Source organism: Syngnathus leptorhynchus, chromosome 19 (assembly GCF_054491065.1).
Source record: "Syngnathus leptorhynchus isolate UIUO chromosome 19, UIUO_Slep, whole genome shotgun sequence".
NCBI classification, from domain to species: domain Eukaryota; kingdom Metazoa; phylum Chordata; class Actinopteri; order Syngnathiformes; family Syngnathidae; genus Syngnathus; species Syngnathus leptorhynchus.
The window spans coordinates 6,213,022-6,237,988 of NC_141213.1; the positions used below are offsets into that span (position 1 = coordinate 6,213,022).

General features: G+C 40.2%; 3 protein-coding genes across 6 annotated transcripts in view; 2 read left to right on the forward strand and 1 right to left on the reverse strand.

The window, feature by feature from the left end:
• Positions 1 to 390: 390 nt before the first annotated feature.
• Positions 391 to 2,652, forward strand: gpr141 (G protein-coupled receptor 141). The gene is made up of 3 exons (XM_085939525.1): positions 391 to 512; positions 690 to 840; positions 958 to 2,652. Exon 3 carries the CDS (start codon positions 958 to 960, stop codon positions 1,885 to 1,887), a length of 930 nt encoding a protein of 309 aa, XP_085795651.1. The 5' UTR covers positions 391 to 512; positions 690 to 840; the 3' UTR covers positions 1,888 to 2,652.
• A 96-nt stretch (positions 2,653 to 2,748) lies between these two features.
• hnf4g (hepatocyte nuclear factor 4, gamma) lies at positions 2,749 to 9,778 on the forward strand. Of its 4 annotated transcripts, none has more exons than XM_085939523.1 (11): positions 2,749 to 3,025; positions 6,443 to 6,608; positions 6,744 to 6,838; positions 7,230 to 7,336; positions 7,404 to 7,553; positions 7,742 to 7,829; positions 8,096 to 8,248; positions 8,419 to 8,468; positions 8,609 to 8,813; positions 8,897 to 9,016; positions 9,112 to 9,778. In XM_085939523.1, exons 1-11 carry the CDS (start codon positions 2,995 to 2,997, stop codon positions 9,231 to 9,233), a joined length of 1,287 nt encoding a protein of 428 aa, XP_085795649.1. In that variant the 5' UTR covers positions 2,749 to 2,994; the 3' UTR covers positions 9,234 to 9,778. The 4 variants fall into 4 exon arrangements, with proteins under 4 accessions (XP_085795649.1, XP_085795648.1, XP_085795647.1 ...); XM_085939522.1 differs by lacking the exon at positions 2,749 to 3,025 and adding an exon at positions 4,772 to 5,245 and having other exon boundaries at positions 8,609 to 8,795; XM_085939521.1 differs by lacking the exon at positions 2,749 to 3,025 and adding an exon at positions 4,774 to 5,245.
• A 2,807-nt stretch (positions 9,779 to 12,585) lies between these two features.
• Positions 12,586 to 24,967, reverse strand: part of LOC147041869 (uncharacterized) — a 102,446-nt gene continuing 90,064 nt past the window's right edge. The window contains exon 22 of the mRNA XM_085939516.1: positions 12,586 to 12,731. The gene's annotated coding sequence lies outside the window, so the exon portion shown is untranslated. The remainder of the gene's footprint in view (positions 12,732 to 24,967) is intronic.

A 24,967-nucleotide genomic window follows, 5' to 3' on the forward strand; every position in this document is an offset into this window, starting at 1 on the left:
ACTTGCCACATGTTTCACTTCTCTTTTGTCTTACTTCCTAATCAAATACTCTTTGAAAATCATGTACTATATATGTATATACATTTCAATTTTGTCAACATTTGATAATATAGAAAAAAAATAAAACATCCAGATTTAGATAATACAGTATCTATTAAATCAGATTTTCAACCATACCTTGTATTTAGGAGGACATAAAGTCTGGCTGGGTTTGAGGAGGAAGCCGTCCCTTCTTGTGGTTGGACTACATTGTGTGTAATTGCCTGTTTGTACACACAGACACACACACACACACACACACACACACACACACACACACACACACACACACACACTCAGCACCCAAAAAAAAAAAACCCCACTCCTTCATTGGACTCATCTACAGCACAGAACGAGTGAATTAAGTTCACAATCTTTTCAGCATAGGTTAGCAGACAATCACTCTCGTATCCAAGCAGCAGAAGAAACAGATACGAAGATCTCATGTGCTTTAACGCTTGATGGATCAAAAGGTATAGTTTCCTCCTCTTCATAATTTGGCTTTTCAGAACACGATTCGGATAAATACAGAAGTGATGACATTGATTCAGTGTGACTAACAAATTAATGTTGACGCGATGATACTAGATTGATTGATAAAAATAATGACGTGTAATAGCGAGTGAAAGTCATGACTGTCTCCTTGTTAGTTTGCAGAATTCCACAAAAACTACACAACTTGAAAAACCTTTTTGGGTGGCTTCACTGGATAGCATTCTTTGAATATTGATGCAAATCTGTGCAAAACATGGATAGAGGAATTCATTTTTTCAGCATTTGACGTAGGCGGGAATACAAAAGGTATGTGTCCTTCCCCCTTTTGAATCAATTCAATATCCAACACTGATGCGACCGTTACATTAGTAAAAGCAGACGTATTTTCCCACGAATCCTTAATCCCGTTCAATTTCCTCTCAGATGGCTTCAGAATCAACGCACACCATTTCATCTGTGAACCTAACATCCGCATTGATCACAAGTCCCCAAAATCAAAGCACGGTGGACGAAGAAGTGCCCCACACGCTTCTCACCGTCATCTACACCATGGTTCTGCTGATTGGCGCCACTGGCCTGAGTGTCATGATCCTCATCATGAAGTCCAGGACATTATCTGCCACCTCCATCGCTGTTCTCAATCTCATCTTTGCACACTTTCTTTTCCTTCTCACCGTGCCCTTCAGGATCTATTATCACACGGCTCAGCGTTGGACCCTCGGCTTGGGCTTTTGCCGATTGGTTAGCAGCATGGTCCACATTCACATGTACATCACTTTTGGCATCTATATTGTAATCCTCATCACACGCCTTCTGGTGTTTTACGGCAAGGCTGAGCAGTGCATGTCTTTGCCAAAGATTTACGCGCAAGCTGTCAGTGTCTTAGTCTGGTTGATCGTGTTGGTCATAGTTAGCTGCGTAATCCATTTTTCTTACGGCCAATCCGATGGTGACAGTGGACCCGCCGAGAGTCATTCTCAGTGTTTTAGATTTGGCAGCAACATCCAATCGGTCAAGGTGATCAACTACATCATCAGTACGCTGTTCATAACAGTAGCCATAGTGCTGAGCGGCTTCCAAGCCAATGTTTTGTTGCTTTTATACAGGAAGCATGAGCAGCGATGGACGTCACAACAAGACTTCGGGGCTCAGTCGAAGAGTCTGGCCTTCGTCGTCATCATGGTGGTATGCTTTATTCCATACCATATATTCCGACTCTATTACTTGGAACACCTTGAACTGCAGAATCTCAATGAGGTCTTTTTGAGCTTGACCACCTTTAACTGCGTAGACATGCTCACCCTCTTGGGAAGGAGGACATGCTCATTGTGTTTACCTGGAAAAGGGATTTAATCAACTTGCCTGATGACTCTTGTCATTTTTTTGTCGTGTGAAAAATTAGGTATCCCTTCTGTTGAATTCAGGTTTCCTAGAGTTAGACAGATAGTCCTTGGCTCTGTGCAATCATGAATATTGAACAGCTCAAACAGAAAATAAATAACGGGTTGAATCAATTGGCTTCATCTTCTAGGCTTTTGCTGACTTGGATCACAAGAGACAGAAATAATTTAAATTATCAGTACAATTTAAACAATACAACGGTTAACTTGTCTTTATTTTGTATGGAAGTTCCAAATAGTGAGTCTCAGATTTTCACACACTTTTGACAAAAGCAGCTTGTCAATGCTGACTAATGCACGAAGAGAAGCCAGTGGAGAAACATCCGTTATTGTGGTTCTCTTTTCCTGCCTCATACAGCCACGTGATGTGCTCTAGCACTCTTTCATACAACCAATTTTCATGTGCTGTAATGATGAACTTGTTGTTTTTTTGTTTTGTTGTATTTATTTTTTTTGCGCAGAACTGCTATATGTACCATTCACCATCACATTTCAAATTCTACATATTTATAGTTCCCCTTTATTGACTTGTCACAACTCATTGTGTTGATATACAGAATATGACCTCAGCTGTTTGAGGTCATATTCTGTATATCGACAGAAATTGTTCCCTATTTGCGTATTGTTAAGATACATTGAATCATATTGTCTCCCACTTGACTTTTGTATGCATAGCTATGGACCTTGGCGGTGTTCCTGAGAATGACAAATAAATTGTTACTTTGTCACCATTGCTTTGTGAAACATTAGCTCCAGTCATCTTGGCTCTCTTACCTTGAAGTCCTCGCTTGACTTCCACACATGCACACAAACACTCACACCTGGTGATCCCTCTCCTTTTTCGCTTTTATGGCGCTTGGGTTACTGTTTAACATCCCCACCCATCTTTGAGTTTGTTTAGTAAATCGATCTAATGGCAGGGCTATGGTGGCGCCATTCAATGTGTCGCTCTATGAAATATAGGCTGCTCACCTCTCCAAACTTCACTTTTTCAACTTGTTGAATGCTGTCAGGCTTTCCCAGTTGGACTTGTTCACTGCCAGAGTAGACATCTGGATAAATGCACATCCCAGACAGGCACAGAAATACAGGTAAGGCGCATTTGCTCCGAGTCACTGAAATATAAAACATCCCCAAAATATTTGAATCTTAGATCATTCATCTTACCAGTGTCAAATCCAATGTTTTGGAAGTGAAAAGCTCCACCGGCGCTCTACCTTTCAAGTATACTTAGTGGGACGATGCTGTCACCTCACATTGTTTTGATAAGGCAGATGCACACGGTGTGCTCCAAACATCATGCGACTACTTTCACGTAGTTTTGACAACATGGATGTCAGCGTGACAGACGATAGAGAACCTATGGCTAGCATATCAAATGCTGCAATCTTAGGTTATTTCTCTAATCTTTGTAATTGAATATTACAAATATTTCTCCATGAAAATACTGGATATATAGCATAACAGTGTTTAATGTAGTTTTAACTGGTCCAAATTTAGGCTAAAACTGTGCTGTACTATATGATACTGTGCAAAAAGCGAAATAAACATTCACTGTATGATGTATTGTCAGTAAAGTCACTTGGGTGGGTTAACAACATATGCAACAATATGATTGATTGAAATCTAAATAGTATTCACAGTCTTATGACTAACACACGCACACTAACACATGCACTTGTGGTTGCTCACAGGTTTTATGGCTACGTGGGGTTTACAAGCCGAAACAAATTTTTTCTCTGGCCTTTGTGACTCATTTCATGTTAATTATAAAGGCAGTGACTGTTTTTGCAGCTGAAATGCATGATAACCGGATCAGATTTGATTACATTTTAAACTGAGTTGACGTTCTTATATAGTATCTGTATGCATTATGGCTACATACGGATTCCCGTAAAGCTTTTTTTTTTTTGTCAGTGATGTAGTTTTTTGTAGGTGTGAACATAATGGACAAGAGCACATTTTCTTTTTTTTTTGTAGGTGTGAACATAATGGTTAAGAGCACATTTTCACTCTCCACAAATGTGATGAGTCAGGAGGACTGAGACCGCTGCCTGGTTAAAATGTAATCTATCACTCTCTCGCTCGCTCTCGCTCTCTCTCTCTCTCTCTATCGCTCATTTTATTGTAACCAAGCAACGGTGCTTGACACACACAGTAGTAGCCTTGCATGAAATACTGGGCATGCTAGTATCCCAAAATATCCAAAGTATCCCAAATTTGGCCTCAATCTTTGTAAGACTAAAATCAGGATAATAAGCATAAGATAATATTGTCCATGAAACTCATTATAATCCAGAGGTCTAGGTATCATAAGTATTGACTGTATCGTGTATCATCCTCTCTCACTTCCTTTCAGATACGTCATCTTATCTTTACTCTCTACTGTCTTCAAGACAATACCCCAAAATGATGACCTTTGAGACACAAAGCACAACCTTTGATAATAATTTGGCTGCACTTTTAAAGTGCTTTAGGGTGGCAAATTGAAGTACTGCTGTCACACTGAGGCTTTGTGATTGGACTCTTCCTTTGCTTTCCTTAACCAAAAAGTTCAAACAGTGTCAAGTATGGAAAACAAGTGTAGTCAGCGAGGTTGGTCTGTGAATTTCAAAGTAAAGATTTATGAACCGACAGTGTGTTTGTGGAAGGCTTTAATGGACTTATCAGTGTTTGGCTCTTTCAAAGAGCACCTTTATAGATAATATCTGCTGAGGTGGTGCTGCTATTACTCCACTATTGATTAGATTAGGCCTGGCCTGTCTTGGGGAGGGAGGACACACCCAAGATCCCACATTCATAAATCTGTGCACATCGTCATGCCTTTACGCATATTTTTCCTGAACAAAGCAAAAGATTGTGGTACATGGCCCAAATCAAATCAAACACAATTCATACTCTTCAAAAAAGATTGAAAAAAGCTGTAATTTCTTACACTGTAATCTTTCCATCTTTGTGATAAGCACATGGGAGAGGAGAGATAAGTCATGTACAATAAGGTGAGAAGTCTTCCTCACAGCTCCTCCTCCTCACCTTGTTCATGGACCAATCACCTGAGATTATAGATCTTTTATTCCAAGGATTTCCTATGTCATCTTTGGAAGATGTTAGATAAAGTAGACACAAGCAAGTACAAATAAAAGTAGGAAAGAGTGAAAGAAGAAGTGTGAGGACAACAGGAATGAAGTATCCAACTGTTGCGCAGAGTAAATCTCTATTAGATATGGACGTTGCCAACTACTGTGACTGTTTGGATCCTTCATACAGCACGCTGGGCTTTGACAATGCTGATGTACTTTATGGAGGAGGAGGTAAGTCTGAGCAACACTGTCGGATATAAAGTCAACTTCTGCGCCTCATTATATTGCAGTATAGTACATTTTTCAGGGCCAAAAAGGATACAGTGTGTTGGTTCAAAGGGGAAAACTCAATGGTGCACACACAAAGCACATTTGGAGTAGATACAAGACAACTGCAGCTGAGAATGGAGTTGGAAGACTGTTCAGATGTACACTAAATGGCCAAAGCACTTAGTCATGAAATGAAATGAGTCAACTTGAACTAGGTGTGGTACCTGTGAATATTATGTGTTGAATACAACAGAATTTTTGACTGAGTCAGATATCTTTGCTTGGGCTCTCTCACTAAAGAACAAAGGTTACATTTGAAAGTACTCTTCAATAATAATCGAATAATACTAATCTTTGATTTCTGTATGTAGGTTTCAATTTATATAAGGCAAATGAATTGCTTTTTAAATGGAGATGATTAGAAAAGTGATTACATTGTACCTTGTTTTGATAGCTGTTGTGAATTATGTTGATTTCTTTGATTGCACCAAACGCTGAGGACAGGGAAGACTAATAAAAGCATACAATCAGAATTTTAATAAAGCTGAGAACAGTTTGGGAGAAATTGCATGTATGGTCATAAAATATATTTGATTGACTGCTGACTATTTTCCTGATCAACACAGTACGTGTGATGATAAAAAGAAAAAAAAGTCACACAAATTACAGCTTTCAATCCTCAGGTGATGTTCATTTCTTTTCCAGGTTGCAAATAGCCAAAACAATGATGATGATGATTATGGTTTTGTTTAGGGTGACGAAAGCGCCAGTGCTTATCATAATAATCAAAATGATAAAGGTAATAACAATGCGGAGATGGCTGTGGAAATAAGGTTATCAACAAGAATGTTTATTAGGGCCACTGATTGAATCCAATATTTGCTATTTCTTGTTTGAGTTTATTATTAGGTGTATGCAATACACAAAAGACTTGTTGGCAAACATACTGCAGAACAATTTCACACTTCTGCATCTCTACTTTGGAAACTTTTCGACTAACCTTCCTGCGGACGCATTTAATATTATCCATCAATGAATGGTTGGTTAATAAAAGGTCTATGGGGGTACTAAAAGATTTCAAATATGTTCACTTGGCAACTACTGTTTACCACTCAGTACTGCATTTTTGTATATTTCTCCATATTTTGTCTGTGTCAGAAAACATGCCAACAGATCCAAGCTTATCTTGTCCGGATGGGACCAACAGTAACTGTGCCATCTGCGGCGACAAAGCCACAGGGAAACATTACGGCGCCTCCAGCTGTGACGGTTGCAAAGGTTTCTTTCGGCGCTCCATACGCAAGAGCCACATCTACACTTGCAGGTAGGTACACGATGCACAAAAATGGAATTTGAAAACATCTACTGCCAATATCATTTATACCCAACACAAGATGTGGATGGCAAACATTAACAGGCCAGTTCTAAAGCTAACATTTCAATTGTTGATCACACGTAGGTTCAGCAGGCTGTGCGTCGTTGACAAAGACAAGAGGAACCAGTGTCGTTTCTGCAGACTCAACAAATGCTTCCGAGCTGGCATGAAAAAAGAAGGTAAGGCATCCTTTACATTGCTTAGGACAACAATGTCCTCATTACGGGAAAAAAAACAAAAAAGGAAATACATATATTTCAACAATGCTGCAAATTAAAATGGCTTCATTCAAAAAGCTGCTTCAAAATGGCTGAAATGATCACAGCTGTAAAATAGCTGATTAGATGTATGCGTGTGTGTGTTTATGAGGTGAATGACCTTGGCACGGTGTTTTATGACCCCCTAATCATGTGTTATTCAAAGCTGTTGTTCTGAATCGCAACTGGTTAACGTTTGACTCCTCTGCCAGCCTCTATGACTATTCTCCTAAATATTAACCGCCCGACCCGCCGTCGAGGTCCCGTCGACACGGAGAAAGAGTTTATTATTCATTTCTCATTCTGTTTTTAGCTGTACAAAATGAGCGAGATCGGATCAGCTGTAGAAGAATCGTTCCAGACCCTCAAGACCTTCCGACCATCACAGTTTTGGCCCAAGCTGAAACACTTTCTCAACAGGTGCTCATCTAAAAGTCAAGCTCCAAATAAGCAATATAGATGAACACCACTTCCTGTTTCTATCCAGATCAGCACTCCGGTCGGAATAACAGACATAAGAGAGCAGAAATCCGCCACTATTGCGGATGTGTGTGACTCTATGAGACAGCAACTTCTGGTTTTGGTAGAATGGGCCAAATACATTCCATCTTTTGGGGAACTACCACTAGATGACCAGGTAGGAAGACACATTTCTACTGCTGGACCTCTTGTTTGTAAGAGCCTCATCAGCCAAGCACTGTAAAGTCATATTGGAAGTAATGATTAACCAGAAAGTTATTAGCATACAGAAACGAAATACTTCTCCTTCCTGGGTATTTAAGTGTTATTAATGTAGGAACCAAAGGTTTCATTGTTTGTCTCCAGGTGAGCTTGCTCAGGGCTCATGCGGGCGAGCACCTCTTGCTGGGAGTGGCCAAAAGGTCAATACCATTCAAGGACTTCCTGCTTTTAGGTAAGCGGTTGCGAGAATGTCATTTTCTTCATGTGATTCTTCACTGAAATGTGATGACTGATGAAATGTTGTGTTTGCTGAGGAATGATTTACCAAAGGCGCTCTGCTCTTTCTCTCTTTGTGACTTCAAAAAGTAGAAATGGTATAACTCATAGCTGGGGCAAGTGGCAGCGTCATACTGTAAACAGATTTGTCAGCAACCTACTTTGAAGGGTTCTCCAACCCTTTGACACCTTCAATGATGATGCCAATGTGTGTATGTGCAGGTAACGGTTGTGTCATACACAAAAACAGTCCAGAACCTGAGCACACCCGGGTTGCAAATCGAGTTCTGGATGAGCTGGTCAAGCCTTTTCAGGAGATCCAAATCGATGACAATGAATACGCTGCACTCAAGGCTATTGTTTTCTTTGACCCTGGTAACGTATTAAGGTCTTACCATAGTCCATTTTCATAATAATTTTCATCAATATATCTTTAAAATGAGAGAAATAATGAGATGTTTAAATATGCATACAAGAATTTTAAGAATTTATATGCCCAAATCAAAACTCTATTGATCTTATCTTGTCCCCTCCACAATCTGCAGATGCAAAGTCTTTGCGGGACCCTTCGAAAATCAAAGCCACACGTCTGCAAGTAAGTGCAGCCGTGGAGTTTTGATTGTGTTATATACATTATAAATAAAGACAAACATTTTCCTGAATAACACCAAACCTGTTGTTGTTTCATCCCAATCCAATTTTGAATGCTAAACGAGTTGGCATAATGGCTTTCAGGTTCAGATGAGTCTGGAAGACTACATTAATGACCGCCAGTATGACTCACGAGGTCGTTTTGGGGAGCTGTTACTCCTTCTGCCCACCCTACAAAGCATCACCTGGCAAATGATCGAACAACTCCAGTTCATTAAACTTTGTGGTCTGGCCAAGATCGACAACCTGCTGCAGGAGATGTTGCTGGGAGGTGACAATGCATGCCGACGTAAATACTGCACAAAACTGATCATGTATTCTCAGTCTAATAATTGACCAAACGGGACCAAAATTTTTTTATTTTTTGTCTAGGCTTGCCGTCCGAGAACACACACCTTCACCATCCACCACACACCCAGCTATCTCAAGAGCCTGTGACTGGACACACTCTGCTCATCAGCACCATGCCTATTATACACACCCAACAGATAGGTAATGAAAATGCATGTATGAAGTCATATGAAAGCAGAACAAACATAAGAGCATCAAACTATAAAGATCATCCCAAATTTTCTCTGGTCCTGCAGCCTCTCCAGACACCCCCATCCCGTCACCTCCTCAAGGTCAAGCCCCTGAGATGTACAAACACTTCCCCCAGCCCATTTGTCCTGCAGCGAGTCCTTCACCTTCCGCACAGACGGACCCCTGACATTGGATCAGTGTCTCCATCGTAGTGTAGGGAAAAATGTAAATCACTACCCGAGGTTAAACTAGTCCAGCGGCCAAGATGCAATGTGCTGCAACATGAACTAGACCAAGATAAGAATATTTCTGTCTACTATATTTAATAAAGCACTTGTATAAAGTGCTTTCTAATATCAGTGCTCCACTTGACTACTGACAGTAAAAGCAACTTGGCCAAACTCATTCACTTTTGAATGAATCATTTACAGTGTACATAGAAGAATGTAAAATACGAATACATGTTGATATCTTCTGATGTTTTCTAAGTTTCTGTACATAGCAAGGGGATTTCAGGTGATTTAAATACTTGATTAAAATGTTGAATAACACAATTACTGAACTTAACTGTTTATTGAATTGATAAATTTGGTTCCTTGGAACCAATGTACATATTAATTTATCTTGTGTACAAAAAGCCACTCCCTCAAATATAATAATCATAATTGTATACCAATTATGATTATGATTAATATGATATTTTGGAGTAAAAGTAAACAAAGGGTTCAACTGAAAGATTTCCATAGAATTTTATAGCATCATTTTCTGTCACCCAAAAAAATTTTATTCACAAAATAAAAATTCATTTTTACTTTATGTACTTCTGTATTTTCATTTTACCAGGAACAATATCCGCAGAAATATAATAGCTTATTGATACAAATGTGGTTTCTCCCCCCCCCCCTCCCTATGTCCAATAACACTAAGGCAATGTTTGCCCATTACTTCTGGAAGAAAGGCATCATTCCCCCGCACGATATACAGTTTGTCAAAAATCTAACTAGTTTCCCTCCATCATTTATTTGAGAAGACACACATCCAGGCGAGGTCTAAAGCCAAGCTGTAATGTAAAACATTTATTCCAGCTGAGCCCAACTGGACACGGAGTACTTTTAAATATATTTGTCCAAACGTGCACAAATCCTATTGTAGCGTGCATTGTATATATATAGAAATGTGTGTGTGCTTTCACACACTGTGAATGAGTCCAGGGGATAAAACCGAGAGCTCTTCTCTGTATATTGTTGTGTGACTGGGGGGGGAAAAAAAAAAACCCCAACACACTCAGGTTATTTATGGCCATCTAAAATCAACATTGGCCAAATCCTCCATATCAACTTCATAATGGACACGCTGCCTGGCTCAGGTCAAAATAACCTCAAATCACAATGGGACGAGGTGCGCATGTATATATACTGTATGCTCCCTCCCGCCTTCAATTTATTTATGTGTGCTGGTGCATGAGCGAACGCTGTGTGTTTTTGGAAGAGTGTATATACCCAGGGAACTTTAATCAAAGGCACAGTGTGGAGATATGGGGGCCTCGTCGCTCGCTCTCTTCTTCCGGAGATAAAACTGTCCGTTAGCATGCCAGTCACATATCTCATCTGAGAGCCTCCCTCACACCTCCTACAGCACCACCTGAGGAGGATGTCAAGATATGGGAATGGAGCAGCGCAAGATGGACAGGAGTATTTAGTTCTTGAAATCTTCCATTTCCTAATATTGCTGTCATTCATCAACAAATAGAATCTTAGGAGGCTTTATTTGTAAACCTGTATGGCATTATGGCTATTCAATTTCATGGTCAAGTGTAATTTAAAAAAAGCTACAGAAAGCTTGGTCGATCTAAAAAAAAGGGTAAATGGAGTAAATACAACAAATTAAATGGATTTATTTTTTGCAAACATTTTTTTGACGTTTCTTTTCTCATCAGCCATTGAGTACTTCCACATAACCACTAGATGGCAGTGCAAGTCTTTGGTCTATATGCAATTTGACCCTTTTCATGGCTGTTATAATGCACTTTATGTCCTTCAATTTGCATTTGGAGTCAAATTCCGAATTAAGATTTGTTACAATAATAATCATGATGAGTATTATCATTTCGAACAGGACACTATGATCTTGTATTTAATTATCATATCCTGTCAAAAACAACTAGTGACACAAGTCAGTCAACAGATGCAAAGGTGGCTAAAAATAGGTTTTAAAACAATATCATATACTTACTGCTAAACTCAAGAATACATGTATGTATAATGATTGCACTCATTTTACCAACACATAGGAAATAAACACATCATGCATCGAAAAGTATAAATCCTACATAGTTTTCCAATTTAAAAATGGAGACTATGTGCACCGGAGAACATTAGTCTGAAATGAATGGCATGTGTCACACAATTCAGATTAAAGTCAGAGATTGTGGCCTATCATTCCTCACCACTGCTTTTCCCCATAATTCCTCTCTGTCTCCAACATATCCGAAGATTCACCGTGCAGGAGACAAGGTGAGCCTCTTGCTTCTACCTCTGGAATGAATTTCTACCTCTCTTGAGTGATTTTGTGTGCCTGATGTGTGTGCATGTGTGTGTGCTTTGTGATTATACCAGCGGCTGGCTGAAAGGAAGTAAAATACAGTGACAGCTTCATTTCCAAAGCTGAGTTCACATAAATGAGGGATTAAAGCAAGCAAGGAGATTCAGGGCTCACCTCGGCCCCAATGACTGCTTCCTCGCTTTCTGTCCATCTTTACTTCCTTCCCTTTTATTTCTATTTTTCCTACGGATATGGAGCAGACTAAAAAGGCCAGTGAAACACATAAGCCACCACACACACACACACACACACACACACACACACACACACACACACACACACACACACACACACACACACACACACACACACACTGAGCGAGGGAGGGGAGGGGAGGGAGCGAGCGGGGCTTTCTGGGGTGTGTGCTGTACATCATGATGATGATGGCGACCAGGTTAGGGGAATGAAATTAGGGGTTAGGGGGAGGCAAGGGTGTGTCTGGTGGGGAACATTAGGGAAATGAAAAAGGGGTGGACCGCTGCCGGCTTCCGAGACGTAGACTTGTTAGAATAAAGGCATATAAAAAAAGACAGGAGACGGAGGAGATGACAGGGTGGACGATAAGATGAGTGGTGCCATAATGAAAACAGTCCTGTGCACCCTGAGATTACATGGGGAAGGAGATTGGAGAGGGTGGGGGAATTAAGGGAGGTGAACGAATTGACAAAGATGGCCACTCGTTTGGAAGAAACCATGAGTGAGCTAGATAGGACTTCATTTATGGAGAAAAAGAGTGGATGGCCTTTGACCAAACGTTTCATTGCTACTGTGTTTGATGATCAAAAATTGCGACAGAAAAGAAAAAGGCCAAGTTCTGGATAGTTCTTACACTTGCTAACTTCACTAAAACCTCATCATACATTTTTGCACAGTATTCAATTTACATCTCAAAGTACCGTGTAAAAAAAATATTTCAAGCACTACCACTCTAATGACCATGCTTAAATATCGGAAATACAAAAGTGGAGATTCAATGGAAATCAGTGTTTACTCTTACAGTAGGTGGTGTACTTGCTTTTCTCTCACCCCAAACACGATGTTGGTCAGAATATCAAGGCGCACTTGACAAGGTGCCACTGACTACCTGAAAACATAACAAGGAACAAAAAAAAAGAATAGAAATTAGTTGCAGAAGAAATCCATCCATTTGCTACTGATGACCGTGAGGCGGACTGCTAACTGCTCGGCCAAACAAACCAAGCATATTTTGAACTCAGAAGGTTTGTTCTTAACCAACATAATAAAAGACCTTTTGACCTTTATTATTTCCGGGCTCCGTTTTCAATGAAAGCAGAGATCAGTCATATTACAAAAAACAAAAAAAAACAATACATATTGAAAGGCGGTAAAGAAAGGGGGAAGAGAATAGATGAGGTATTATAACGAAGGAGGACGAAGGAGCCCCACCACTCTGAATGATAAGTGTCTCACGCACTGCAGGTTATGGGAAGTTCACACAAACAAATGATTCCCATTTGCCAGAGGCGAGGGACACAATTGAGATGGGGGGGGGGGTGCGAAGAAGGGGAGTGCGCCCAGAGGAGGGTGTGTGTGTGTGTGTGGGGGGGGGGGGGGGTCTTGGTTTGAGATCGCTCCATCTGCATGGAGGAAACGTTTACCTTTTTACTTGTCCAATGTTTTCATGGTGCTTTAACCAAAGCACCTTCAATCCAAAGAATATTAGGGACCCCGCAGTGTCACTACAACTTGAAATTACAACCTATGGACCGCGGTCAATAACTCAAAATGTATGCCGAATGGATTTAGGTGGGTGGGCCGGCCGGCTTTCCATGCAGTAATAATGGTTCTCAAAAACAACCGTTTTTAGACAATAGATACCATCAAACAATCATAAAAAGCGATACACTGTGTTTTTATGTCAGTATTTACCTTCATGGGAGTTGCGACAAACTATATAGAATAGATATCAAAATTATATCATAGAATATATATATATGCCTCTATTCTTTATAAAGTGTTTGGACGTCTGTCACAAATAAAAGGCCAATGATCCACAATCATGATTCTTGCTCTGAGCAGGAAGCGTTGGAAAAAAAAAGTATTTTAGTTATTTGAAACATCCTCTCGAAAGTATGAGCTGTCTATTGTCAGTGGCTGACAATCAAAAGAGGAATGGGGTCACTCTATTTTCCATGTTGAGCAATCAGGCAGAAATCCATCACAAGAGCGGCAAAGACTGCAATTTCCTCATTGACAAGCGCATCAGTAGGCCATAATGTGATAATGCAGTCGCTAGACACCTCAAGTAACGTTTCTGTTTTTGTCAACTAGAAATGTACTCTTCTCTTTCCAGCGCCACAACAGTTAGATGGGACAAGTTCAACTCAGAGCATTTGGTTGACGTATTTGGTAAATAGAAGGGCCTAAGGCCATCCCATTAAAGTGGCCCTCCGCATCTGTGTACTGCAAAAAATGTCACATTTTAATTAGTTGATTGAATTATTGAAATCATTAAAATCCCCTATTGCTTGAGCTGGATAAAGTCTTTAAAAAAAAAATCCTCCTTGGAGGCATTTTTTTGGGGGGTTAGGGTGAATCTTGAATTTGCTTTTATACCTATATAGACGGGTTGTATATAGACAGTGATTTGAAAAAAAAATGGCAGATTTACCACACGTGGCTTCCTGTCCTAATCAAGGGCTTTCTCAACTCCTATTTGAACGACACACATGAGCGAGTCCTTCAGCAGGATACCTTCAGAGTGTTTGATGAAACATTGTGTGCATGTGAGCGCACAGGCTCACAAAAGCTCAGCAACCCCTGCAGTGGAGTGGTAAAAGATATTAGGCGCCAATTGCAAAACCATTGCAAAAAGTGACATCCTTAATGGAGAAAGATTACAGTGTGCTGTGCAACATGACTTTGATTTGAGCTGCATACATTTATTTTCCCTGGCGCAGACAGGCTTCATGGACAGCTCCTCTCCATTTTGCCCTTTGTGTTTGCTTGAGCAAATGCAAATTTATGTTAACACAAATTGATAAATTTTTGAATTTAAGCGAGTGAGACACAAAATGTCCTTTGCGGCAATTAGTTTTTTTTTTTACTGTGGCTTTTATTATTGTATTATTCTTGTCAGCTTTCAGAGAAATTACTCAATTTTTTTTTTTTACATTGGGACTGAGAACCTCATTTGAACATGTTTATCACACTTAAGAAACGTATGAACAACATATTAAAAATAAATCTGCACTGTTGCAATGCTGATGAATGGAAAGGACAAAATGGTAATCAAAAATAGACAAGGTGGTGCTTTAACTGATTCTGGCTCAGCTTGCCAACATGCTTGCCTTATTACTAATCACTGTTTAATGTAATAATAATAATAATAAAGTATTTGAAGCACATTGAGCTACCGTATGAAATGGTATTAAATACCTTTCCTTTTTTGGTTGCTTTCCTAATCACCTTCTCACCGTCCTACTTTTGGAGCAGAATTTTGCAAATAAATTTGATTTAAATGTTTTTTTTTTCAAAAAAGTTTTGAATGTTAAACAAATCATAAAGAACAAAAGACGTTATAGGTTGAAGTGTACACTATAAATATATTAACTTTCAGGCGCCACATAGTTGGGATATATTTATATTTAGAGCAAAATACTCCCAGTGGATACATTTGTGATCATGTCAAGTTTATTGGGTCTTTCTTTTCCGCAAGATCAATGATGTTAAAACGGTCTTCTCAGTGAGTATAAAACTTGAGCTACCCAGGTGAAGAATCCAATAATTTCTCATTAAAATAACTACATCATGTATAGATCAGAGTATGCCGAGAGACAAACCCGCTGGGTGAATGTGAATCAAAGCTTTACCTCTCATTAAAAATAGAATGAAATAAATAAAGTCACCATCAAAACCGACTTTGGTTCCGACGGTGTCACGTTTAGCGCTGTGCCAGGGGAGGAGATGTCAAAATAATAGTCCCTCGCCTCAGGTCAAACCAAGTAGTCTGGACTCCCAGACTACTGGAATCCATCAGAAATGAAGTTTGTGAGCACGTCGGAGGTCCTTTATTTGGCTAATTCTCCTCCATTTGAGATGTACATATTTCTTCCGTGCTTTGATAAGGCCTCGGGGACATGCGTGTTTTAATTAGACCTGAGCAGCCTGGTTGAACAGTTCACAGGCAACTTTGAACATTTTTGCAGAGAGCCTCCGTCGCTCGGTGACAGGCGCGGCGTAATTAGTGGCATATGTGCATTTGCATATATGCATGCGCTGGCTGGCTCGGTGACATGTTGCATCCTATTTGAATAAGTAGACATGTTTCAACGTGATATCCCCTCAAGTGAATACATGAATATGAGCTGCTAATTATACCAATCTTGCAAATGATCTATTTAAATATTAATCCCCTTTCATTTTGCATTGTTTAGCTGAGAGCTCTTTTGCATCCGTCCGTCCGCCAGTCAGTGAGCTATCGTGTTTGTTTGTGTCAGCTCCACCTAAGCGGCGCTGGGTATCGCCACGTGGGCTTTTTATGTACGCGTGCTCGTCTGGGCTCCGCCGGTGCTTGGGAATATGTCAATTGTCAATTTTACAGGCATAAAATGAAAGCCAATCATTGAGGGCACTCTGTATGACAGGTTGCGGAACTGGGAAAATGTTTATTTGAATTCGACAAGAAAGTTTCTGCGGTAGCTTTTGAGTTTCTTGTCACATGTTATCTTGTCTTTTTTCTCATCATCTATCGCTCCCTGCTAAGCATAAATATGGACAGGGCTAGGCATGAAGATTGTTTTGGACTTGCTATTGAATGTCACAGCGAGCAGAAGATACTGATTAGTCTATTTTCCTCCAGTGACAATCACAGCATGTGCTTGGTCAATTATTCAATGTCTATGGGTAGTTTTATGTGAAGATGAGTTTCTGTTTCGACACGTTGGTCAAGAAGCGACGGAACTTTATGAAGATGATCAATCAGGTAGAGGGAAAACTTTCTTTTATACGTCTTATGAATATGCATCTGCCCTGAAACATACGGTAAACAGCAGCAACCCATTCTGTGACTACTCCAAGCCTGATGACACAGGATCGATCACAAAATAACCTTATTCAAAGTCTTCCAACAACAAGTATTTGGGCTTGAAACAGAGCTCCACTCCACGAATAAATGTCAAGAATATATTCAGGTTTCCTCAAAATGTATACAGCTTGTTTTTGCTATAATTGTATATATTATTGTCGTAATAGGTTTAATCTCAGCAGCATTACGTTTGTAATCTTACTGTCTTCACAATTAGAATAAATCAATCAGATATATGGCACTGAAACAATAACCATGCAAAGTAATGCATTGTGCAACATTAATTCCTCCCCTCGAAATCTAATTAAGGTAATCGGCTAACACGAGCAGATTATAGAGGGATTATCTAGGAAATAAAAAGAAATTGCACATTCAAATTGCTTAACGTTGTATTGTAAACAACAATTGTTAATAGGTGAAGTACTGCAGGAATAATCCATCAATTTGGTTATCTGAATACATTTTATGCTTATATTTTTTGAAGCAGTTTGCAATGTCTAACTTCTTCCCTTTCACAGAAACTAAAAGAATATAATTGCGCTTGTCTCTCGATTCCCCGCAATGATGTTTTCTGTTAAGTGCGCTGGACAATGAAAAGGCTCCGTACAAAGCCGAGGCAGCCTGATGAACACTACTCATCCCTAATTGCATGCTAGTTTTTGATGTAAGGCAATCATAAGGTCATCTGTTTTAAGTGGATGGCTTGGTTTGATCCATCCTTGTGTGGAGTCTTATCATCAGCTACCTGGTGTGATTAAGTCAGGCTTGAAGAAGCAAGGAAAAGCAGGATGTGCTTTTAATGTTTCTGGATATGGAAAACACAAAAGACCTGTCTGTCTGGCCTCGAAACGTGCATCTGGCTCTCGTCAATCAATGGCAGCGGCGCAAACGACGGGACGTGGCTTCCTTCAAACTCATTAAAATGAGCATGCGGGAACACACAAACATATCCCCTTTGCAAATGAAGTTGGGTTGTCCTAATTGTTTTGGTGTTTGCGGGCCTTTGGACAACTTCACAAGGCATTTGTTGTCGCTTGATGTATGCTTGCAGTGCCTCGGGCGATGCTTTTTATGACCATTATTATTCAAATGAGCTCGAAATGTGTTTTGAAAGTCCTAAATCATTGAGCATGAATGGCTACTCTGGGCGTTTATAAATGACTTTCCGCACAAGCAAACCTCCGCCTGCTTGCTTGCGTTACTTCGATGAGCTTATTTGACTATTTGAGTTGTGTCAACAGAAGTTTTGTCACTTGTCTGCTAGCGTGACTTGTAGTGGTGGAAAGTTTGATGAGATATTTCACTGTCTAAATAGTGTTATAGAGGATGTTGGAAAACAAGTTTTATTTAGCTGTTTAAAATGTGTTCAGAAGATTTTTTTTTTTTCCAATGTCATGAATTGTTGAATGCACGGACGTTACGGAAGGTTCATCAGTGCGTCACTGATAAACTTCTGTTTTACTAATGCTGCCGGGTACAAAAGTGATTTTTAGCCTGAAAAGCAAAAAGAACCTTTGGCAAATAATCTTTTGTGGCACACCTTGTTGCGTTGGTATGAAAGCGCAGAGTAAAGATTTTTACCTGGCTCACTCGATCGAATACTTTTGAATGCATTTGCAAATACGTTCGAATCCTCCCGTTTTTGCAATGCGACCTACTTCAAATTAACAGCATCTAAAAATGCTGTTTTGACATGTCAGTGTCCACTTTTCCCTTATTATTGTCTTAGCCATTATTTTATCTATCATACACACATAACAAAGAGAACAGGTGTCAAGAGTGAATGCAAAGTACAAAAAGTTCAACTTCCAACACAAAGACCGACTTCAATTGAATACCCCCACTGGAATTACGTTTTTTTTGTTTTTTTTTGAAAGATTATCACCCTCTTGCGACTCAAGAAGTTAAATCAGAACAACTCTTATCTCTGATGAGATGTGCCGTGTAGATATTTTTATATCAGCAAAAACTGCTCAGAAACAATGTACAACACACACACACACACACACACACGCACGCACGCATGCATGTGGAAAAGATGGCAGGCCAAATGTTCATACACACACAGCACATCTTGATTAGGTTTTCATAAAGTCTGGAACTATGCTGAGTCTGTAATTGACTTTGACAGCAGAAGCCTCCATGTCCTATGGCTATGTTAAACGAACAATTTACATCTTCATTTCAAATTCTACATGGATAAAAAGCTATTAATTACATTAGTCTGCAAGAGTCATTCCGACTGTGTGGAATATGTGCGTGTATTTCTGTCCGCGTGGATATGCAATGTCCCAGCAAATATACACTTTTGCTCGTTTGGATATTAATTCTGTCCTTGGGCCAAAAAATGGCCACAGTGTTTCTCTGGAGATGAGTTTATGAACGTGGAAAAAAAAACTTTACTCATGTATATGGCTTGGGTCGGTTGCCAACGCGGAGCTTGGCTAGTGCTACGCTGTTGTTGCTGTCTTCATCTTCATCTTCATCTTCTTCTGAAGATGAAGCTGTTGTTGCTGTTTTATTTTTAAATATTTAGTTTTGTGGAGTCCTCCAACTCATCGTGGCTGAATGGCTCGTTAGTTTTGCATGAGAGGGGACGATGGATCGAAAATTGTGGAAAAGTCACCTTCTGCACGAATGTAGGTCTTGAAGTTAAACTAAAAAATAAAGACTGTTAAGCATCTTGACATAAACACAGTCAACCCGGGTCTCTTTCAGGCTCTCTCCTTTTTTTTTTCCCCCCGGAGCGAAAGGGGAGCTTGACCAATAAATAAGGCAGAATAATTGGAAAAAGAATTTCAGCTTCACAATGAATTCAACTCATTGCCATGTACTGCCTGGACTTGGCCGATTGTATTTAATATAGCGTTACGGAAGGACGGACAAAGTGAATGTATGACGACAGCAGTGCAGCTCTCACTTTGAGTGCTTCCTGTCAGCTTCAAAGAAACCTTAAGAGGGGGTAAATGCCTCTTTGAGCAGCATCCCGCCGGCCATCATAGTCATCAGCGTGATTGTGCCAAAAACACAGTCTCGTGTTTGCTTTGGAGACAGATCGAAAGAGAGAAAGAAGAGAACGGCTCTAACCAAATAATGAAGCCGCAGATGGACTACACAGAGGGAGATGAATACAGTATTACAGGGAAGGGGGGGGGCTGTAAGACAAAATCAAACTGCAAATGCAACAATCTTTTTCGGGGAGAGGTGTGCAAGGGGGCGGCGGTGCATGGGTGACGGAGGGGGGGGGGAGTGCGCGATGTGATGTGGAGGAAAAAGTGCGAGCCATCTCGTCGCATGCAGGCTGCTTGCGCTGAATGAGAAAGCTAAAAGGTAATTTCACGGATAAAGAGGAGGCCTAATGCATAGAGGTAATGTAGCAGGGGATGGAACAAAGGCAAACTTTCATCTCTTTAAGCTTGGATGGAGAGAGAGTGAGAGAAAGCGCCAGAGAAAGCTTTTGATGCTTTGAAAATGATAATAACAATCTCAAAGTCAGCTTCGGTAGAGAGAGAACTCACCCTCTCTCTCTCTCCTCCCCCCCGCCCCCCTTTCGCTGTGTTCTCCTCTGCCCCCTACCACTTAATACAATTGCACACTGACTGGCTAGGACACAAGTTTGCGTGCAAATTGTAACAATTAGCGCTTCCCAGAAACCGCAAAGACTCACAAATATGCTGGGTCAAATTTACCAAAGTTTTTTTTTTGTATGTCTATTTTTACGAGAGAAAGGAAGCAAACTGCCTATTGTCTAAGGCAATCTGTATACGTGTGAATCATGTGGAGTGAAAGTCCAGCTTGTGACTACGGAAGCAATCATCTGCATTGTCTTTTCTATTTTCTTTTAGATTGCACGGCTTCAAATGCAGCGCTTAAGCGAATGACCTTTGATCCGCTATTGCCGAGGGGTAACCCATTAACACGCATCCATTTTCTTTCATGGACAACGCAATTTAACAACCACTCTTCAATTATTCAAACCTATGAATCCACATAGGCACATATACATTTTATGGTACAGGAAGATTACATGCAGATGCATTTTATTTTAATTCAGCATATCATTTTGGATTCTTTATCACGCCGGATCAATTTTGGCTTTTTTTTTTAAAGGTTTGGCCTCTTGATGGGGAGAATTGGAGCTCTGATTTCCAGCATGAAATGTCCTTGTGTTCTACCTCATTGCTTATTCTGTCCCGCTTAGTGGCAATTGCGCACAGAGAAAGGACCTTTTTATATCCTTGCTACCTCATTTCGCTTTTCTCTCCTGACCCCTCAGAGTATCACCAGACCTCAAAATTGCATTGAATATATAAATGCTAATGCTAATAACTGCTAGCAGGAGCAGATAATGTCCTTGACTGGTACAAGAAAAGATCCTTTTCTTTTACATGACTCGCTGCCTCTGAATAACATTAAGCGAGTTCACATTCCAAGCCCTTATTTCTCGCTCATTCTCTTTTTCCTAATTTACTTGACTCTCCCCTCAACTTTAGCCTTCTTGTAGAAGGGAGGGGGGTAGAAAAATCCAGCTGAAGTGTAAAATATTAATTCATTTATCTCCGAGATAAGATCTCGCTGCCTCGCCTGAAATTCGAATTACATCCATTTGCCATTAAGTCGACGCAACACACAAGCAATGAGGCCTCCAGAGCTTGTCTTGTCTTTGCAGCCGCTCTTCTGTAGCGTGCCATCATTTTTATGCCTTCTGGAAGCTTTTCATGGTAGGAATTAAACTATAATACTTGCTTCAGTGGCATGCATGTTAATGGCGGTGGCAAAGCTGTCATTTAGTAGATGCAAGGAAACAGCTGCAGTGAACAAAATGGCTTCTCGTGAAAAAAAAAAAGAAGAAACATCCAGGATGTCTCCAGGATTCTCTGAAGATGGGAGATCATCCCGATATCAAAATCCCTGCTGTTCTGGAATAAATGCTCAGCTTGTTATTATGCATTCTGATTGGTCCCTGTTTAAGAATGTCCAGTGGGGTCCAAAAAGCCTCTTAGACCTTCCCAGTAGGGCTTGTCACTAACAATAGAGGAATAAAATCCCCCTGACATGAATAAGAAGGCAAATATTCCATTGTTTCATAGAACTCAGCTTCCTTTGAAGGTGTGCAGTGTTTGCCAATTTTTTTTACTTTCACAAAATAGGAATTCTTCTCTCCGGAGGTAAGACGCAGCTTTTAACATGAGCAGGTATCAGTCTTTTTTTTTTTTTTTATATAAAAAAAGGCTCAAAGTAATTGTATCCTTGAAGTCACACACATCACACATGGAACAGTCAATATTGCACCAACTTCTTTGGGTACTTTTCCCTCAAACTTTTTCTTTTTTTTTTAACGCTCCTTTGCTTGTGACGCAAAATACATTATTTGTCAAAAATCTTTTTTTTTTTGAGGCCACCCATCAATCAATCCTGCAATCATTTCTCATGCAATCATATTAATCATTCCTCTCCGTCTTATTTGCGTCATTTAGAGCAAGAACGTAGGGATTTCAGTGGCAACATTCTCTTTTGACAGCCTACTTTTCACATGGTGTCAACAATGTTCTGTAAGAGAGGGTTCTCTAAGTGCCATTAGATTTCTCAAAGTTACTTTTCAAAGCTATTTTCCCCCCACCGCTGCGCTGAGGCTAACAGTGGGGTTTCTTTTTCAAATAAAAGCAAGTCAAAGTGGGAGGGAGTCTTGAACTGAGCTGATGCATTAAGCGTTTTTTTATTTATTTATTTTTTATGTCTGATATTTGAGTATTACTAAATTATAACCACATTAATTATAAAAGGTGAGAAATGGCTGTCGGGTCTGGTCTAAACCGTGCGTGATCAGCCGACATTAAGCATACCTGCCCGGTGACACAAGAAATGTATTAAAAAGAAAGCCTTGACAAAAACATGAACTTCCTATCATATTCACTGTCTATTTATCGCCAAAACCACTGCACGTTATATTCATAAGAACTCCCAATTGTAGATTTGATCAAATGTGAGTTGACTGATTGAGAATCAGGCTTGACAAATTAATACAACTCCAACTTTCTACAAAACATGGAAGGAGTTAAAAACTACATTGGACAATCACAAAGCTGCAAAGAACATCGGTCTATCTGTGGCTATAACACAAAAAGATGAAACGTGAGAGAGACACATGAGTTGTTGAGTCTCCACAAGTTGTAAATCATTACTACCTTTCCTGAGCTGCTGCTTGAAGAGGTATTGTTTCAGAATCCTTTTGTGTTGCTATCAGATCTTCTCACAGACAAAATCAATCAGCTGGGCTTGAGTTCGACAAATGGTGACTTGGTTAATGCCAAAAGTGAGAAAAGAGATGAGGACAGTGCAGATGACACAAGTCAAAAATGAAAGCAAAGACGGAAAGCTGCAGAAATAAAAAAAGGTTGATAGTAGGCAGGGATGTTCAATTACAAATTCAGTCGGGCCAAATTTCCAAATCAAGAAATGCAGTCGGTGGTTGGTTCTGGGCCACAGTAGCAATGGGCTCATTTAATTTGACTTTTAATGACCTGAACAATACATTATGATGAGGCCTATAACATTGCTTAACGGAGTGACTTAACACATACGCCATCTAGTATATTATTTCATTGGCAGCTTATCAAGATACATATTGTATTTGTCGTCTTGACTGACACCACATATCGCATTTAACTGAAGCCGGACCAAAAGCTAAAGCTGTTAAAAATATACAGGCGGCAGTTAAACGTCCGGGATGTTTACGCGTCTAGGTATGTGGTATATTTGATAGGCGCTCGTGCACGGCTGCCAAACCCGTGATAATGGAATAATGAGGTCATATCAGTATTCATCTCACAGGCGGGAAGAGGGTGCAGTGTTGATCCAAATGATATTAGGCCTTCCAAGATGAAGCACATTTACTCAAACACATACTCAGGTACTTTAAGCGTGACCCTTGGTAATGGCTTCATTGACGCAGTGCATAATGGGGCTCCTATTACAAACTGCATTTAAGAGAATCAAATAAGACGTGTAATTTCCACAAAAAAAGTAAGAAACACTCACCAAAATGCAGCATGAGAGCAGCCCTTGCCCACAGTTTAAGACATTAAGGAGTGCTGAGTGTAATGGGCTGGCTGTGGGTTCATCTGCTGGTCCGCAAAGAGTTTGATTGCCTTTTTGCTCTGTACTTTAGCCATTAAAGAGTTGGAAATGTACAAAATCCGCGTGGCAATTTGTCAGTTATTTGCCCGCTAAATGTTGAAGCACTTTGCTGTCATTTGGGGTGATCAATGCTTAATGAATTAGTCCGATTCCACCACCTCCCTTAAAGGCAGACGCGTTTAGCACCTTCCCAATCCCTCAGAGAGCCCGTCTGATGGAAGCCTTCCACCCGTAATTCATGAAAAGCGAGGAGGCGAGCAGTTCATGTGTCTCGAAATGCTAGCTTTCTGCCAAATTGCTTTTGGCCAATTCACTGGAGGTCCAAACGGAACTCAACCTCAACTTTCATTAAACGACGCATGAAAGAATGTCTTGAGCGCTGATGGAAATAAAAGGGGGGCAGAGACAGAGAGGCCCGAAGATAAACGGCAAAGAGCGGCAATCCGTGTTTACATGACGGCCATGAGCATTCTAATGCCACCGTGATTGCAGAGTGTTTCCAGTGATTACATTTAGCCTATTGAATTAGCCGGCGCTGGTGCTCTAGAGGCAGACACCCAGGCATCAAAATCCAATTATACATTTGTTAAATAATGTAATGATTGCCTGTGCATAGTTTTGTCGCCGGACTCCATTCATTCCCAACCATCAAAATGCCATTGCTTTGCGAGCTTTGGGAAAGGTTATGCAGATTGATAGAATTAATTGTCTGGCAGGGCGAAAAATGTCATTAGAACACTTAGATGGCCATGATGGCCCATTTAAATCCTCAGCCTGTTAGCGGCCGGCCATTTTAATTTGTAACTTGACATGATCACGCGGCTGGTCCCCAGCTCACGGACACAAATATGACTCACATTGATTAAAAGCGACTATTGCTTCCTCCCCTCCAATAGCTGGACACGGACAATCCATATACTGTTAACTCTATTTGGCTAACATTTAGTTTGCCTTGACTTTAATGGCCTCCATCTTAATGCGCAATGTAATATGAATCGCTGTAATATGCAAAATAAAAAGTCATGCGGCTGTGGAAATTAGCATTATGATTATGATCGTCGATCCGTTCTTAAATGCAATTCGTAACGACCGGCAGCATTTTAGGACAATGAATCGATCACATTAATAAGCCAGTG

Bases quoted from the DNA above. Each gene is read 5' to 3' on its own strand.
- gpr141 (XM_085939525.1), top strand. From the start codon at position 958: ATGGCTTCAGAATCAACGCACACCATTTCATCTGTGAACCTAACATCC.
- hnf4g (XM_085939521.1), top strand. From the start codon at position 5,116: ATGAAGTATCCAACTGTTGCGCAGAGTAAATCTCTATTAGATATGGAC. The intron at 7,554-7,741 runs GTAGGAAGACAC...GTTTGTCTCCAG, and splicing joins AACTACCACTAGATGACCAG to GTGAGCTTGCTCAGGGCTCA. The intron at 8,469-8,608 runs GTAAGTGCAGCC...AATGGCTTTCAG, and splicing joins TCAAAGCCACACGTCTGCAA to GTTCAGATGAGTCTGGAAGA.